The sequence below is a fragment of the Emydura macquarii genome, unplaced genomic scaffold, assembly GCF_026122565.2.
Source record: "Emydura macquarii macquarii isolate MOO-44397 ecotype Brisbane River unplaced genomic scaffold, CSIRO-AGI_Emac_v2 contig_1363, whole genome shotgun sequence".
NCBI lineage: Eukaryota > Metazoa > Chordata > Testudines > Chelidae > Emydura > Emydura macquarii.
The window spans coordinates 20,573,625-20,592,236 of record NW_027131500.1 but is presented as its reverse complement, the minus strand read 5'-3'; the positions used below and the strand labels follow the sequence as shown (position 1 = coordinate 20,592,236).

The 18,612-nt window shown below is 38.8% G+C and overlaps 2 protein-coding genes across 6 annotated transcripts in view; one reads left to right on the top strand and one right to left on the bottom strand.

The window, feature by feature from the left end:
* Positions 1-11,421: 11,421 nt before the first annotated feature.
* Positions 11,422-15,138, bottom strand: TIGD4 (tigger transposable element derived 4). Of its 2 annotated transcripts, none has more exons than XM_067551883.1 (2): positions 15,111-15,138; positions 11,422-13,751 (listed from the first exon to the last, which is right to left on the bottom strand). In XM_067551883.1, the coding sequence occupies exon 2, from the start codon at positions 13,040-13,042 to the stop codon at positions 11,495-11,497; it is 1,548 nt and encodes a 515-aa protein (XP_067407984.1). In that variant the 5' UTR covers positions 13,043-13,751; positions 15,111-15,138; the 3' UTR covers positions 11,422-11,494. The 2 variants fall into 2 exon arrangements, with proteins under 2 accessions (XP_067407984.1, XP_067407983.1); XM_067551882.1 differs by lacking the exon at positions 15,111-15,138 and adding an exon at positions 14,253-14,439.
* Positions 14,507-18,612, top strand: part of ARFIP1 (ADP ribosylation factor interacting protein 1) — an 80,951-nt gene continuing 76,845 nt past the window's right edge. For all 4 annotated transcript variants that reach the window (XM_067551885.1, XM_067551886.1, XM_067551884.1 and 1 more), the window contains exon 1: positions 14,507-14,692. The gene's annotated coding sequence lies outside the window, so the exon portion shown is untranslated. The remainder of the gene's footprint in view (positions 14,693-18,612) is intronic.

The window sequence follows — 18,612 nt, the reverse complement described above, 5'->3', positions numbered from 1 at the left end:
CTGTTGGTGTTCTATATAGATGACCGCCTAGGGTCAGATTTTCAGAAGAGCTGATGGACTTCTGCCCACAGACTCTGATGCACAAGCACAAGTTGTGGGACATGCAGAAGGATGCTACACACTTTTGAAAACCAGATTCTAAATGTTTTAAACCATTGTTAAAAAGGCAGGATGAGTGGTTGTCCGTGGAGCAGTCAGCTAAGCATTTTAGTTCACTTTTAACCAGGAAAGGGGGAAAGCTAAACTCCATCAGGTCCACTAGGTGTTTCACCATACAGATTCAGTTTATTGGAAAGATCTTGAATACTGTGGTGGTGATGGCTCAAGAAAACCTTAAGAAAGACAGGCAGATATTTGACGGTTTACCTTGGGCAGCAAGAGCTCACTACCATTTGCCTCTTTAGAATGGTGTGTGCATCACAACATTTCTTCTAGTTACCAGTTCCTTTGTGGGTTTTTTTGTTGTTGTTGTCATTTTGCCTCACTCTAGACACTACAAAAAGGGTGACAACACAATTTCACTTATTGCATGTTTCTAGAACTGGTTATAATGGGGAAAGGGATACATTTCTTTGTGAAAAAGATACACCTTCTCTTTTATAATTCCAACGATGGACCTAATCTGGGCTCAAGTCACAAAGTTTTGTATTTTGATCACAAATTTCCCTAAATTAGGAAGTGTTTGGCTCCACAATTTTGTTTTTCCTGATTTTAGGGATAAAAGGTAGTCCCAAATATAAAAACCATCCTTCCATAAGTCTAGGAGTGTCTGGATCCAGGGTTTTTATTCTGGACCATCTTGGATGTAAATCATATTAAGTTACTTGCATAGCATTCTTCAGCAGTAAACCAAGTGGGAGGGGAAGGAAAAGAGAGGTGCATACACAGTAGCAGCTTCAGTGTACTGCAGAATTAATCTGAATCAAAGTTTGGCGGCTGACAAATAATTAATAAGCACATAATGGTGAGCCAGGTGTTCTGATTGGTGGATGCCTGGCAGGAAACTAATCATCTTTTGCTCTGCTATTGCTGCTTTTAATTTTTCATAACACATTCCTGCTTTTATAGATCATCAGTTATGATTTCTCAGCTATTATCTCTGAGAAGTAGGTCAGTGTTCATTTAATGACCAGCTTATTAATGCATTTGCAATCCTTGTATTAATCTGTTAACTAACAATTGAGCCAGTTGTTTATTATTGGTTATGTACACTTTACCCAACAGTGAAAAATGAAAAGGAAACAGTACAACATGAGGAACGAAGGAGAAACTTTGAGTTACAAAAGCAATAAAAAGTTCATTAAAGTATTTTGAGGAGTCTTGTTTGAGCCTCTAACCTATCACTTCCTCAGGGAACAAATATCCTGCCATAGAAATAGTGCTTAATTTATGCCAGGGCTTGCCAGAGCTGAGCCATGGCATATCTAGGCTTGGCAGTTCATAGCCCAGGCATTTCTGGGCTTGCCACGTAAGTTATGAAAGTTAAAAAAATTGCTTGAGCCCCGACACCTAATTGTTTGAGCCATGAAACCTCTTTCATTACAAATTAAGCACTACATAGACAGGTGTTTGGAAGTGTTATTTGTTAATGTTCACACAGTGCTTTGGCATTTTCCAATGAAAGAAGATGTAGAAGTGCCAATTATTATTAACAAAAATATCTCATTTATAGTGTTATAATAATTAGTCTAATAATAATTTTGGTGGGTCAAATCCTGCTCTGTGCTGCACAGATGTAATAGGTGGGGAAGAAAGAAGCATGGCAGAAGTCTGCTTCTATTTGGAACATGGTTCCAAAAGGCATGGCCAGACCCACAGCTAGCTAGTGTGGATGGTGAGGACATCAGCATCTGCTAGCAGGATGATAATGCTCCGTATCCTAGGGGTTGCTGGATGTACCTTGAAGTGCTTCACCCCACCCCTCATCCTGTCTTGTGCCAACTAGATAATTTTATGCCAGATATGCCACGAGCACCACTCCCTTCTCGCAGCACAACCACAATTGTTAAAACCAGGATTTCACCCTATATAACAGATGGGCCTACATTTCCCAATTGCGCTAAGATTCTGTGGTTGAATCTACATTGCTAAAATTGAGACCAACTGGTACATCTCCACTGGTGGTAATAACAAAGGAGGCTGTTTTCAGCACAGGATTAGATGACATGGTGATAAACAACCCTGAGTCCTGTCTAAACCACAGCCTCCACTGGAAGTGAATTAGACACCCAATTTTTTCAAATTCAGAGAGGGCCATTTATTAGGGCAGGTATTCTGATGGTTTAGATTTGCAGATAATACTGTATAAGACCTAAAAAGTGTACTTAGCTCATCTGGTCTGACACATGGAATTTTGCAGGACAATTCCCTATGTTTTCATTAATGCTTATCTTAACTGCTTTAAGTAGCTCCAGCGAAAGGGTTATGACCACTTGCCGTCTATTTTAATGGCTAATTACTCTAAGAATGTTTTTATTATTGTCCAATCTAAACAAGCAACTAAGATCTTTATAATGCAATTTGGAAATCAATTTTCAGCCATTTCTGTTAATTCTTATGATATTACTACCTTGATGATAGTTTACAAATCTCTTATATCCAAATCATTAAAGGCCAATGACAAACACTGAAATGGAATGAATCCATCTTAAAATGTAGTTGGGTCAGTTTCCTGATTTGTAATGTGAAAAATAATTTTCACCACTTTGCAGGATTGTACTGAGGATCCATGAGTTAAGTGTTTGTTTGTGTTTTTGAAAATCGTTGTGGAAGTGCTAAATAATATTAGTATTAGGTTCAAGTGTTAGAGACTGAATCACATGTTTAAAGCACATGTTTAAATGCTTTGCTGAATAGGAATGCTTTCCTAAGTGAGGGCCTTAAGTTATGAATCAAGTTACCTGTGCCATCTTAATTCAGCTCCTTTGTGCATTTGCATTATGACAGAGTCTTTAATTACATGATCACATACTACTTTTTCCACAGGACTTCTCCCTCAGTTAACCCAGTGGGACTACCCACATGCTCAAATTTAAATATCCATAAATCTTTGCAGGATTGGAGGTAGTCCCCTTGATTTCAAAAGGATTACTCATGAGTAAAATATCACTCAATGTGAGTAAGAGTAGAAGAATTAGGCCAGATTTTTAAGGGTATTTAGGTGCCTAAATACCTTAGTTTAAAAATCTGATCCTTAATGTCTAATGTATTTACAGTTGTAACCCTGTTTACCTATGTATTATATGGTGCCATACTTAATATGGAATTGGCTGTAGGCAAAGGAAAAAGAGTTGACATGTTTTGAATTCAAGGTTGTAGATGAGAGGATCAAGTGAGAAATACCTTGATCTAAAAAAGGGATCAAGCAACATTTAAGCAATATTATTTTGGGACATCTAAGTTTATCTTCAGCTACTTAAGGTGTGGCTGGAAAACAATACTGCTCACATAACAGTTTGGACATGGTATTGGGTTTTTGTAGGACAACTAGAGTTACTGAGAGAATGTGATTTTAAAAGATTTTACTGCTTGAGAAAATTAGACCTTTATAGTGTCAGTGACACTAAAGGTGAAAAATAATCAGAGCTAATACATGTAAAGGGAAACTGTCAAGTTAAAATGTATGTATTTAAAACAAAAACTCAGATTTCCTTACATGTGCAATTGACAGCATCAAGCTCACTAGAAGTGGAGGAGTTTGAAAAATCGAAGGTAGTTTCCACCGTATATATTGTTTCTTTGCTTCATTCATTTCACTCACCAGCAACAATGGACATACCCAAATCAATTTTACTTCTTTGTTTTAGTCAGTTTCTAATCAGTTTCAATTTTATTATTTCTTTAATGGAAACATTTGTTTTTGTTATGGGGCAGTGTAAAATCTTATGTTTTTACAAGACAGATCTTGAACCTAAATTGACCTGACAATGATTCTTTAAAATGGGTCTCCTGTCAGAACACAGGAGTGAAGGCTGGTATAGAGAAGGGTCACTGGTATCCTGCTCTGTCAACTGTTTCATCCACAGATACTACAATTGTTAACTGGATAGATAAATTAAATGTCTATGGCAAGGCCAGAATATGAACCTAAGGAGTGATACCTGTCTAAAATTTGTGTTCCCTTCCCTTGGATCAATTTGACTGGGTTTCTTTTTTGTTGTTCTTTTTTTAATGCACTAAAACAAGTTACTAAGGGAAGTTGTGGAATCCTCTTCACTGGAGCTTTTTTTTTTAAGAACGGGTTAGACAAACACCTGTTAGCAATGGTCTAGGACGGTGTACTTGATTCTGTCTTAGCACAGGGGGACGGACTAGATCACCTCTTGAGGTCCCTTCCAGTCCTACATTTCTATGATATTATAAAACCCCAAAGAAATCCACCTCAAAAATAACCAGGAGTTATGGATTGTTTCTCACTGTACAAAGAGTGTAAAGAACAATTGCACATAGATACCATATACCCAGATAGAAGTGATGCCTTATATATATTTTATTTAAATAAACTATTTCCTCATCATCACCATTCACATCACCATTCAGCTCTTACTCAGATCTTGACAATGTCCTCCAATAATATAAGGGTAGTCAAAGTTACTTCTAATGTGTTTTTAAAAAAAACCCCAAAACTAACAATGCCAGAACCTTTTGAGGCTAATTTTATATGCAATAAGGAGCAAAACAGGAATTTTTTGGCTGTGCATTAGAACAATGGAGTCAAAGGGGCCATTTATGGGGAATGGGAAGCCTGATGCCCAAGACTTTATCTACATTGGATAACTCAATTAGCAGAATATCAGTCGATTTAACACAAATGACTAAATGCTGATTATGTCCACAAATTCCCCAATGCTCACACAGTGCAAGAGTCTTAGATGCAATTTCTAATTTTGGGTTTTATTGAAGCCTCAGTACAGAGTATTGCAGATGCAGCATATTCAATCCCAGCATAAAGAATGTCTTTTTTTACTTGTTCCTTAAAACCTATAGTATCATAGAAATGTAACACTGGAAGTGACCTCAAGAGATCTTCTTGTCCAGTCCTCTACACTCAAGGCAGGACTAAGAACATCCCTGACAGGTGTTTGTCTAACTTGCTGTTAACAATCTCCAATGATGGAGATTCCACAACCTCCCTAGGTAACTTATTCCAGTGCTTAACTACTCTGACAGTTAAGAAGTTTTTCCTAATGTCCAACCTAAATCGCCCTAATTTAAGCCCATTGCTGCAATTTAAGTCCATTGCTTCTTGTCCTATCCTCAGATGTTGAGAACAATTTTTCTCCCTTCTTCTTGTAATAACCTTTTATGTACTTGAAAACTGTTACCATGTCCTCCCTCAGTTTTCTCTTCTTCTTCCAGACTAAACAAACCCAATTTTTTCAATCGTCACTCATAGGTCATGTTTTCTACATCTTTAATCATTTTAGATGCTCTCCTCTCGACTTCCTCCAGTTTGTCTGCATCGTTCCTGAAATGTGATGCCCAAAACTGGACACAATACTCCAGTTGAGGCCTACTCTGAGCAGAGTAGAATGGAAGAATTACTTCTTGTTTCTTGCTTACAACACTTCTGCTAATACATCCCAGAATGTTTGCTTGTTTTGCAATAGTGTTACACTGTGGATTCAAATTTAGCTTGTGATCCACTATAAGCCCCAGATCATTTTCCACAGTACTTCTTTGTGGGCAGTCATTTCCCATTTTGTAGGTGTGCAACTGATTGTTCCTTATTACATGAAGTACTTTGCATTTGTCTTTACTGAATTTCATCTTATTTACTTCAGACCATTTCTCCAGTTTGTCCAGATCATTTTGAATTTTAATCCTATCCTCCAAAGCACTTGCAACCTCTCCCAGATTTGTATTGTCTACAAACTTTATAAGTGTATTCTCCATGCCATTATCTAAATCATTGATGAAGATATTGAACAGAACTGGACTCAGAACTGATCCCTCTGGGACCCCACTTGATATGTCCTTCCAGCTTGACTGTGAACCACTGATAACTACTCTCTGGGAATGGTTTTCCAACCAGTTATGCACCCATCTTATAGTAGCACTATCTATGTTGTATTTCCCTAGTTTGTTTATAAGACGGTCATGTAAGACAGAATCAAAAGCCTTACTAAAGTCAAATTATACCACATCTACCACTTCCCCACTATCCACAAGGCTTGTTACCCTGTCAAAGAAAGCTATTAGGTTGGTTTGATATGATTTGTTTTTGACAAATCCAAGCTGACGGTTACTTTTCAATTTATTATCTTGTAAGTGTTTGCAGATTGATTGCTTCATTATCTTTCCGGGTACTGAAGTTAATCTAACCAGTCTGTAATTCCCCAGGTTGTCCTTATTCTCCTTTTTATAGATTGCACTATATTTGCCCTTTTCCAGACCTCTGAAATCTATCCCATCTTCTATGACTTTTCGAAGATAATCACTAATGGCTCAGATATCTCCTCAGTCAGCTCCTTGAGTATTCTAGGCTGTACTTCATCAGGCCCTAGTGACTTGTTAGATGTCCAGTTGCTACTAAACTTTTTGTTGAAAACTGAAACAAAAAAGTCATTTAGCACTTCTACCGTTTTCACATTTTCTGTTGTTTCCCCTATACTGTGGAATTTTATAGAATTCCCACTGGTTCAGCTGAATTTTAAACATGGTTTAGGTTTAATTAATATGGTGGACCAGTGGTTGCACCAAACAGGTTTTTTTGGGGGGAATGGGGGGTAGGGTATGGCCTCAGGAAATAAAGAGTGCTGCATTTCATGCAATAGTGAGCACTCCAGGAAACTGAGAAGAGGCAGTTGTAGGCTCTGGATGAAGTCCCACCTATTTCGCAGGCAGAAGAGTGTTGGCTCTAAAGTGGGGGGAAACAGGTTTTAATTGTAAAGGCTCTGTGGGAGAGAGAATGGTGAGGCTTCGATAAAACCCTTTTAAAAATTTATACTTTTTTTTGCCAATTCTCCTTTTCTCAAAGTGAGATTTCACCACTGGGTTTCATGTGATTTTCAAGTGCCCTTGGTATTGTGGGGCATTCCCCTCTCATCCCCCATGTCTTTGTGGTTGCCCAGTCAGTGTGGGCTATTTGTCATATTTCAGTATAACAAAACCACAAGGAATCTCGTGTGTATTCAGTGATATACTTCAGTGGTTGTTACAATTTAAACTCATTTACAGTTAAGAGAACATTAATAATCACAGTTATAAATGTAGTGAGGTTTCGCTGTAAAAATACAGATTGGTTACCTGAAATATCTCCTTTTCCAGTGCCTCAAAGTACACATAAAAACTATATAAAAGTCACTCAAACCAATTCTTGCATATAACTGATGTTTTCTACTGTACACATAAGGACTAACAATTTAAAGTAGTATTTTTCAATTAAAAACGGGGTGGATCAAATTTTGCACCTTTGAAAATGTGGCTCACAAACATACATAAATGCTAATAAATAATAAAAATCAGTAGTACTGATCTATTCCTTCCAGCTTACTTAGCTGTCAGTATATTACAACTTTCTGGTACATGGGAGCATATGGCTACATTTCTCAAACAAACTGCTGTCCTCTCTTTTGTTCATTCCTGGATGCACAAGAAATTTATCTAAGTAATTTCCCATAAGCATTAGAGTCCAGATATTGACAGCCTCTTGTGAGATCATGAATATTTTCTAGTCGCTGTAACTTCAAAGGGAGTTGTACATGCTTAGAACCTTGCAGGAATGTGCCACAAGAATAAAATCCACCCAATAGGTTATTTTTACTAAAATAAGGCAGATACTGCCTTAGAAAGTAATTTTAACTTGAAATACAGTTCAAACAGTGATTTATGCTGGAGAAGGCTTTCAAATATATCATTTTTTCATATTTTTTGGTCTTGTTTGCAAGTTATTGAAGTTCTGTGCTTAAGATTGCTCATTTTCCCTTCTTACCTAATATACCAGTGAGGATGTGGTACTGACTGTGGCAGACCTAATTAGAATTTTTAAAAAAAGTGCAATCTCACAGTACAAAATTATCAGCTCACTAAAGGTTAAAGCAAGAGGATGACTATGGAGGAATAAATGCAAATATCTAAAATAATAGCCTAAAGAATAGAGAGACTGGCCAGTCAAACAAACTGATTTTTGTATAAATGTTCATATTTTCAAATGTACTCCAGTTTGAAGCCAAAATTCACTGCATCCCCTCCCCTTTTTAAAATGAAGAAACTTCAAGTGCTTGGCAGATTTACTTTAAGCAATTTTTAAAATATCCATAAATGAGTGTGTATGTGGACTAAGTTAAAAATATATTTACATATTCAAATTCCTTTCTGACAATTACCACACAAGATCTGAAGAATATCTTCCCTTTGAAACAGTTGATCATATTACAGCCATCTGAAACAACAAAAGCTGAACCTGTTTTAAGTTTCAACACAGAATCTCAAATTATTTGAAAACAAATATTTTTAATTAATAAGTCTGCATACACTGGTGAAGAGTGTAGATTTTGCTATATAAAAGCATTTTTAAAAGTCAACAGAACTGAAATGACAGTAAATTTGTTCAATCTGGCTGGCAAATTCTGCTACTAGTCTGTTGCTAGAAAATTTTCAAAAGCACCTAATTGATTTAAAAGCTTAAGTCATTTTTGAAAATGGGACATAGGCTCTTAAGTAAATTAGTTGCTTCTTAAATTTTTACTTGAATCTAGTGTGGTTAACTGCAAAAATTTCAGTGTAAGAGTACTCTAGCTGGCCTCAATATGAAAGGAGGCTTGAAAATACTGAGTTCTAAAGTATATTATATAAAAAATATGGACTCTTGAGGGTTTTTTTTTTAAATTAACATTTTACAAGTCTCCTTCAATATCTAAGGCCAAAATAGTAAGTTATTTCTTGCTCCTGACTTCTTTTGTTAGCATGAATAAACTCAGACTTTTCAAGCCCCTGAATTTCTGATATTTCCCACTGTAACACATAGCCCCTGCACAAAATAGCAAAAATCTCAAGTATAATTATAAGTACTATGGTACTTTTCTGCACAGAATTATTTCAGTAAAAGATTATTATAGTGCCTACCGCTAGCCATGATATTTGCTTGTTTAGTTGTTCACAGAACTACTTATTTCAGTTTCTTCTGATCTTCTAAATCTGTTTCCAAAGATTCCAGCTACTCCACAAGACCTTTGGTTAATCAAGATTCTGTTGTGTTCATGCCCCCTTTATGTTGCTCAATTATTACATCTGGTAATAAAGATAATTCATCTTCACTATTTAGAGTGCAGTTCTGCTCCCATTAGTTACTGCAAGTTTTGCCATTGACTTAGAAGGAAGCAAGGACATGTTCCTTAGTTAGATTCCAGTCCTGCCAGCCATTTCAGGCATGTGGTCCCTGCACCCACATGGAGCCCCATTTACCTCAATGGTTCGCAAGTGCAGGGATCTGCTAGGTAGATTGGCTTGCAGGATCAGGGACTCAGGCATTAAGCTATGTTTATTTTACCTTTTGTTAGGAATTTCCTTTAATTTAAGTTACACTAAGGTAAACATATACCAACAAAATATTTGACAAGCTTTGAATTATAATAATATTAAAAAGAAAGTCACAGGTTTTATGGTATTTAACATTTCATTTTCTATCGCTTTAAATAGCCTTAGCTTGTATAATAAGTAATGTTTTCTGAAAATTGAGTCTGAAGCATTTAGTGACTGACACAATCCATCCTCCCAGTTTACAAGCCAAAAAAAATCTATATTTTTCCAATAGTATTCTAGGAAGATGATGGAGGAGGATGCATTTTCTATATAAACTATAAATTTCTGTGTAAGATGTTGGCAGTATTTGACTTTCCAAAAAGAAGCCCAATCATGTTTTGATAGAACTCATATTAGACATTTAGTAACAGAAAGTAGATAATTAATATTGTTGTAGATAATGACAATTCTCAAGAAAAATTCATGCAATTTAACCATAGAATTTTGTCACATGAAAAGGAACATCATGACTTGTAAGATAACATTTTGATACAATGTTTGTGGTAGTAGGGATGTCTTGGATACAGTATCCTGTAAAAGTAAAATAAATATAGCCTTATTCAGTCTATTAATTTCCAAATTGAACAATTAAATAACCAAGAATTTTAAAAAACATGGAGTAAGCTTTAGATACTAGCTCCAACAATAGATCCTACATGAATTAGATTTTCTAAAGTGCTCCTGTAAAATATGGCATTTTCTCAAAAATCAGAAAAACTTAAAATTGTTGACTTTAAAAAAGATAATTTGATAAAGAAATATATCTACTATATACTTTTAAAATGAACATTTTGTTTGTGTTTTACAAGTTTTACAAATACTAGACCTCATCTACAGTGGGATTTTAGCCACTGGTGTAGCTACACTCCTACAAGCCTCTACTCCAGGCTCAGTTTACATGAGTGCAGTGTAATTTATCACATTGTAAATTGCACCAATTCAAACCACATGTACACTATGAATTTGCATTGGTGCACAAAATCCTAGTATAGTTAAAGCCTCTGTGTTACATATCCCAGAAATACAAGTTTAAGTACTTTACTTGGTTTATATCGATACTGTTACTAAGTACAGTAAATACAACAAGAGTTTAGTAAGATTTCAAATGCAGATACTGCATAATCTAACCTTATTTGTTCTATTTACCATAGAAAAATATAAAAGTAGTATAGAAGGGTCTATATCAAACCCTAGTTTCAGATATCCAAAAGTTGAAATGGAGTTAAGTGGCCCTCCATTTTGACCCCTGATATACAACCACATCAAACAGAGTAAAGTTTGTTTCTGATTGTTTAAACTTTGGTGCATGGTTGTGCTATTCATATAGATCCAGGTCAAACATTTCTTTTAAAAATAAAACAAACACCAACTTTCCACTGTTTCTCATTTAAAAAACAAATTCTGATAGCTACATATCATCACTAGGATTATTTAACAAGAAAAAAGTTGTACATTAAAATAATCTTACTTCTCTTCTAAGAGCTCAAACATCTAATGTTTGTGTATTTTAAAACATGGAGTAAAAGCTCTATGGTCCAATCTTATATGTCTTTATTGGAATACTATACGGACTTCCACTAACTTCAGTGGAACTACTCATGTAGGGAAAAAAAACAATAAAAAATTAACAAAATGACTGCCAGTTCAATATCAGTCTACATTTATGAATTTGAGAATCATTTTTACTTCTCATGTACCTTTCACAGCTATCAAGTTAAAGGCCCAAGAATATTTTAATATTTTAATAACGTTTACCCCTTTACCCACCCACTTTTAGCTTCTCATCCCCTTGGAAGACCTCAGTTCAGAGCCCTGTCTGTCAATAATTTGAAATTTCATTAATCATACCTAAACATTTTTACAAGGCAAACCACAGCTATCACTTGCTATCAACTATCAGGTTTTTATTTTATTTTTAACTGGCTAAATAACTAGTTTTTCCAATTCAATGCTTTCATACTTTGATAATACCTCATTTAGATGCTATGTCTTGAATAAAATTATCTAGATCTGCTAGGGAATTATAAAGAGAATCATTCATGTCTTGACTTCTGAGAAACCTTCGAAGAGTATCCAAAGCAGTCAGAGCCTCATTTTTTGATGGCAAAGGCTGTTCAGATCCTGGAGATCCATCACCTTCATCTTCCTCTTCCTCTTCATCATAAACAAATGAATCAGTTTTAACTGAAGTGCTTTCTTTGGTCCATATAATTTCACTATTTGTGGGCGTTTCACACGTTACCAAGTCATCATCCAAAGCTGCATATTCCTCCAAAGATAAACCTTCTGGAAACTCTACCCCAGCTGCCAATGCATGTGCAATCAAATCTAAACCACTTTCAATCTCTACGTCTGTGTCACCATTTCCCCCTGTTTGTGATTTGAATCCTGCTTCTTTGTAACTTTTAACAATAGTCTCTGGAGTTACATTCCTCCAGCATAGGTGTAACATATCAATTGCATCAAGCAGAGTCAATGTAAACTCTTTACTACCCTCTACACAGTCTACAAATCTCTTGATAAGGCGATGCCTGTATTTGACTTTCAGACTCCTGATAACTCCTTGTTTCATAGCTATACATTTGGAGGACGAGCATGGAGGAAAGAACACCAGTTCAATATACTTTAGATTCTTTACCTCTGGATGAGCTGGGAAAGAATCAATAAAAATTACTACTCGCCGCTGCTGTGCTTGAAACCTCTCATCAAGTTTATGCATCCATTGTTCAAATATTTCTGAGGTCATCCATGCCATATTGTTTGCCTCATAATCCACAGGCAGTGACTTTACATCTTTAAAGCAGTACAAATTTTTATTTTTTCCAATAACAAGCAAAGGAAGTTTCTCAGAGCCATCCATATTTGTACCAACCACTACAGTTATTCTCTCTTTGCTTAGTTTGCCAACAGAACAAGTTTCCCCTTTAAATGCAAAAGTATTATTAGGTAACATCCGGTAAAACAATCCAGTCTCCTTTACATTAAACACATTTTTTGGCTGATAATCATTTAAATAATAAGGAAGAACATTTTGGTACCAAACAGTTAAAGTATCCACTGTAGTTGCCGCAGCTTCTATATGCTGAGATCTGAATACTAAACCATATCTTGATTTAAAACGATCAAGCCAGCCGTTACTGCACTTAAAATCACTATGTCCAAGTTTCTGAGCAAAATCATTAGCTTTGAAGCGCAGCATTGGGCCATTTACTGGTACATTCAAGCACTGAGCAATTCTGTACCACTTCATTAATGCCTCTTCCAGATCTGTATAAAAAGCCATTCTTAGTCTTTTTCTTTTAGGATCAAATCGTAAGGATTCAAAGGCTTCTAGAAACTTATCTTTATTCTTCATAATTGAAGACAATGAATTTTTCTTTATGCCATATTTTGCTGCAATCTCTGCTTTTTTCTTGCCACTTTCCACAGCACTTATGATGTCAATTTTTTCCTCAATAGATAAACTTTTCTTTTTTCTTATTACAGGTAAAGGCGAGGGATCCACTGAAGTCTCTGCCATGGTATCCTGCACTCCTCTACAAACAAGCACACACACAAACACTCTTTCTATTGGTTTCTGATATCAGCTTCTTTAATTAGGTTAGTTTCAAGTATATATACTGATGTCACAGTCAGACTCAGCACACTGTGAATGCTGATGTGGTAATGTCACTTTTATCTTCCTGGATACTATCAGTACATTAATACCAATTTAGCCTATCTTAATTCCTTAAATGACTTTATCTAGAAAAGGAGTCTAAAAACTAAGTTAGCATTTACAAGTTAACACAATTATTACAAGTTCCTTTCAGGTTCATTTTGGAAAACTGCTCTCTCCAGCCTTCCCCAATAAAACCTGAAAAAGTAAGGGGGGATGGGGGAAAGGATGTGTGTGTATAGACAGACAGACACACCTTTCAGTGTTGCAGATTTATTTGTGGGGTTACAATCCTTGACCACACCTACTTATCTTCACTAGTTCCCTTATCATACGTATTCTGCTTTTTTGAACTAATCCAAATAAACCAACAAAGTCAGTAAGAAAGTGGCCTCCAATCCCCTTTCCTGTGTGAATAAACAATCCTTTTTTACGTATGCTGAGCTGTCTGGTATTCCTTTTGCGTGGGACCATCCCATGGTGCTAAATTGGCTTTCATGTGAAACCCTAGGAACGACTTTGCTGCTGGCGCAGGTCCCTCGAGACCAACTGTTTCCTTCACCTCCGGCCACTAAAACAAGAAGAGAGAACGCGCGTTAGCAGCATTTCGCTGTCACTTAACTAACCCCCTGCACACCGCATTTCATTTGGGCGCCAAGGAGATGTTTTTCCAAGTCGCCCACTACAAACCCGAGAGCCCTGCAGCAGCTGCCTGGGCCCGACCCTGAGAACAGGACGAACTCTTGCCCCCTGTCACCAGCCTTGTCCGCCGACGGCCGAGGAGTTTCACTCCGTGCCTCTGTCGCTGAGGAAGGCACACACCGAAGGCGGACGAGGCAGATGCTCGGGTCTGTCCGTCTCACCCGTGACCTGGCTGGCGAGCGGGGCAAGGGCCCTTCGCCCGTCACGGTGTCCCCTTAGCCCGCCGGGCGGCTCTTGGGCTCCCCGAGCGTCAGCAAGAGACTCCCCGGGACACAACCCGCGCCCCGCCCGCCCCTACCGGGACCCGCTTTTCTCACGGGACAGGCTCCCGGCACGGCGGTCCCCGGGGGGCGGGGGAGGGGGCACTCACGCTGCGTGGCCGCGGCCGTGGCCGCCTCTTCTCGCAGCGGGTCTCCGCTCCCCTGCGGAGCCCACGCGGCACAGCGGAACCGGCTGACGGAGCCGGTGAAGCGAAGCGGCGGCGGCCTCGGCTGCCGTTGCTATGGTTGCGGCTTGGAGGTACCGACACCATAGACAGGGACTTAGTTGGCTAGAGCGACCCCTCCACGTCGTAGCCATAGAGAGGCCACCACTGTCCCCACTTCCGGCCAAGCACTTCCGGCTCTCGCTGGCACTGGTGCCGGAGGAGGAGTAGAGGTGCGGACATTGGCACGAGCACCGCTTCTGCCCGTAAGAGCCACCCCTCCCCCCACGCCGGGTGCGACAGCGGCTGCCCCTCCCCCTCCTCCGGCCACCGCGGAGCAGGACGCGAGCTGGGCGGGATCGAAGCGGCAGCGGTGCCGCTTGCAGGTGAGCGGAGGCGGCCCGGCCGGTGGCGGCGGGGGGGGTCTGGGCGGGACTGGGACTGGGACTGGCCCTGACGATGGAAGTCTCCCCGTGGCGGGCGCCCCGACCTGCCCCGACCCGGCGCGAACGGCGGCGGCTGCTGCTGCCAGCGCAGGGCGCAGCTCCCGGGCGGGGAGCCGGGCCGCAGTCCCTCCTTTGCCGTGTACGTGTCACGTCTCGGCGCGGAGGCCGGGAACGGGAAGCTGCTTCCCTGTCCCGAGGCAGGTCACGAGCGCCTCCCCGCCCCCCGCGGGTCCTGTCTCCCTCGCCCCCGGTGCTAGCGTGGCGGTGGCGGTGCCCGTGCGGGGCTCTGCGGAGTCCCGGGCTTCCAGCAGCGTCGCTCCCCTGGGGGCAGGCCCAGCTCCCCGTCAGCGTTGCACACCTGTCCGGGACGAAAGCTTGATCCTGACACTCCTCCTCTCCCCCGAGCTGCTATCACCGTCTCCCGGGTTATCCCCCGGCGCCTGCCCGCGTTCTCCGAGGTGGGCACAACTGCTGCAGGGGGTCTGCACGGGGACTCCGGTGGTTAGCTGCTGTTGGTATTCATCTCTCGTTTTTATTTTTAGCTAACGTACTGCCTTGCAACTTTCAAGAACAGTTGGCATCTACAGGCCGGTTTGAAATGACTGAATAAATGGGTGGTTAACGGGTTGTTTCCTTAAAAATGAAATAAACGTAAATGAAAAAGGAAAAAACAAGATTTAAAAAATAGTCATTTGTTTTGATCCTTTGTTCCCACTGTGTGTTTAACCACGCAAAAAACCACTTACCACATTGATTACAATAGTAGTAAGAAATGAAATGTGGGCAGCATGAAGAGGAAGTGATAAGTTATAATTTGCAGCAGACAGTGTGAAAGGCATGTTAACTCTCTCAAAATTGGTTTAAATGAGACTTGTCTTCTGTGTGTGTGTGTTTAATGGTTTTTTGAGGAAATTATTACAAGTTTCTTGTCAGTAGTTTTCTGTTTAAAAGAAAAGCTTCATCTAGCTGTACAACACATACTCAGTCTTGAAGAGCTAGAGAGCTATCTTGTCATCAGGTGGTGTCACAGATCATGGTGAAGTGTCCTGATACTGTATAGTGGTGGTCATTGCACTTCAACTTTCATAGTTCCTGTGAGGAGTAGGAGTTGCCGACTTCTGTCATCTTCCATTTGCTCAGAAGTTCTGCAGCTTTCTCACGTGTATTGGAAGACATATTGAGCACTCTTGTGATTGAGACTCTACTTGTAACCATATAGAAAGGGGGATGTCTCTTGATAGTAGAATGAGAAACTGGTCACAGCATAATCTACAACATGCCTTCTAACTGAGCCCCAGGGAAGATGCAGAACAAATATTTGTTTTGTTTTATAGCACTGTTGACATTTACAAAGTAACAAAATGGGGGGGGAGTTACAGTATGGTATTAAATGGTCTGTCTATTCACATGATCACTCATGATTTCAAATAGGAATATCATCCAGGATTTTGTTTGTATCTTGTGGCCTAAACACTGGGCCAGTATAAGTGCTTTCAGAACCAATGATATTTCCAAATAATCGTCTTGCACTCATGATGAGAATGGGCTAGGGGAAGAGATTATTTTGTAGTTTGTAGCTCTACTGCTTAGTGTTCAAAAGCCATTTTATTGCAAGCTGACAATTTCAATCCCTGTTATCTGAAGGAGGGGTGGACAGTGACTGGGAGAGGATGATGAAGTTGGACAGCAGTATTTTTGATTGGCCTGTGTTTGACATGTGTTGGGTAGAAAGAAGTGAATGGTTCTTTGGGGATTGTGAATTGTTTGTGTTCTAGTTTTTCAGGATTAATTGTGCATCAGTTTTATTGCCAGTTCATTTAACCAAAGGGCAGCATGCTCTTTTTGATACATACTCTCCTAGATAGTTAGGGTGTGTTCTGTGATTAAATTAGTTTGGCTGTCTACAGTGGAATGAACCAGTTGTGGCCCAGGTGAAGTAGGGATGTGAACTTGTTAATAATTCATGAGACAGCCAAACTTTATATTTCCTCTTTCACACTCTTTCAAAATAAGAAAAAATCCATAGTCTCTCCCAAAAGCTAATACTTTTGAAGCATTATTTAGAATACTTAGACACAGTTTACCTTGCAAATACAACAGCGTCTATTTAGAACATGATGGTTCTAGGCAGTGTTAACACATGCTGCATTTTAGGAATTTAAATGGGACCTTAAGCATTTAGGTTCCATCTATACTGTCAAACTGAAATGTGCTTTAATCATGTCTGGGGACAACCGTGTTGTTACTGCTTCTTCTGATACTATTGTATTTGCAGTGTAAATAGGGGGCCTTGCTGTGCTCTGAGAGTCTTGACATGCCAAAGTTTATAGGAGCCCTGCTTTGACAAACTGCACTTGAAGAATGGACTTTGAAATGCAAACTTAAATATCTGAAACTTAAAAAGTTTCTTCAGTGATACTCAATTTTTTTATGAGAGAAGGGTCGAACAATCTGATCAAGTAGAGCTGTGTCGATCAGTCACTTTGCATTAGTACTTACAGATTTTATGTTGGCTGCAGTGTTACATGTTCTTTGCACAGCAGATTGAGAAAATAATCTCAAATAAAAACATATTGTGTAAAAAGCACCATTCAGTCAGAGAGGTAGTATTGTTTTTCCAATCTGGTAATTCATGCATTAGTGAAGTCTTTGTCTGGTAAATTGGTGGTCATTCTCTTAAAGAGAACAAAGAAGTGGTTTGGAATCCAGTTTTCCACTCTGCAGGGTGTGTGTCAGTCACTTTCCAATAAGAAATATGCAACTAGATTAAGAGCAGATCTCTTGTTTGAAAGGGAGAACTCTGATTATTTTCTATTTAAATTAAATTAAACTATATGGTTGGAGTATGGCTATAATTGAGGTGTTCAGGCATCACCAGAAACATAATTTTAATGATAGATCAGTATCTTGTTGACCAGAATAGCTTCTATATCAGTTGCTGAATACACTTTTCAGTAATATTGTAAATGTCCAAAAATATTAGTAACTATAAATGTTGACTAGTGGCTATGCAATACTTGTATGTAATGCCATAGGGGTGTGTGTGTGTGTTTATATATGTTTATATATGTATACATATAGTGCTGCATGGAGAGATTAGTCACTACCCCCAAGGTCCTTCTAATCTAAGTAATTGCTATCAAGTATCTCAAGTTTAAGAACTTGGTTACTATAAATAAAATAGTATTTAGTAAAAGTGGATTTTAAACATTTTCTAAAACACCATGCTCTGACTGAAGAAGAGAAAGGGTTTCACTATAGGAATCTGTGACTTAAGAAAATGATAGAATCCCATATCATTTGTGAATGAAGGATTGTGGTCTTGGGAGGGAGCTTGACTAAGCCACAATAAGGTACCATGCTCCTTAATTGATAATATTGAGTATGTACTATCTTAAGTTTTCTCATAAGCAAAGGTGGTGTTCTGACTTTACCGGAGTCAGATTGGAAATTTGTATCATGCTTGAAACCTATTTCTAGCTTTCCTGTTGTAAAATCTCCTTGTAATTGTATTGTGATGTTTTTGCTGCAGAAGAAGGAAAAAGAAAAGTGGATGTAACTACTGGGTAGATTTGCTGGTTGTTTAACTATTTGAAGGGAAGGAAATAAGGGAAGGGCAAGGTGACACTGCAGCAAAATAGTCCAATCTTAAGAATTATCTGAGGATTGTGTAGAACGGTACAAAAATTGCAAATGCATTTATCAGTAATCATATGGAGCTAGAGACTATCTAATATGAGCAAATGTTGAGAAGCATTTTAAATTGGTTAAATTCTGAAATTCACTTGTGAGTACTGAGTTAAATTTAACACTAACAATGTTTTTTATTTTGTATATGAAATAACATTGTTTAATATTGA

What these genes read in the sequence shown, in the direction of transcription:
- TIGD4 (XM_067551883.1), bottom strand. Translation starts at nt 13,042, where the DNA reads ATGGCAGAGACTTCAGTGGATCCCTCGCCTTTACCTGTAATAAGAAAA.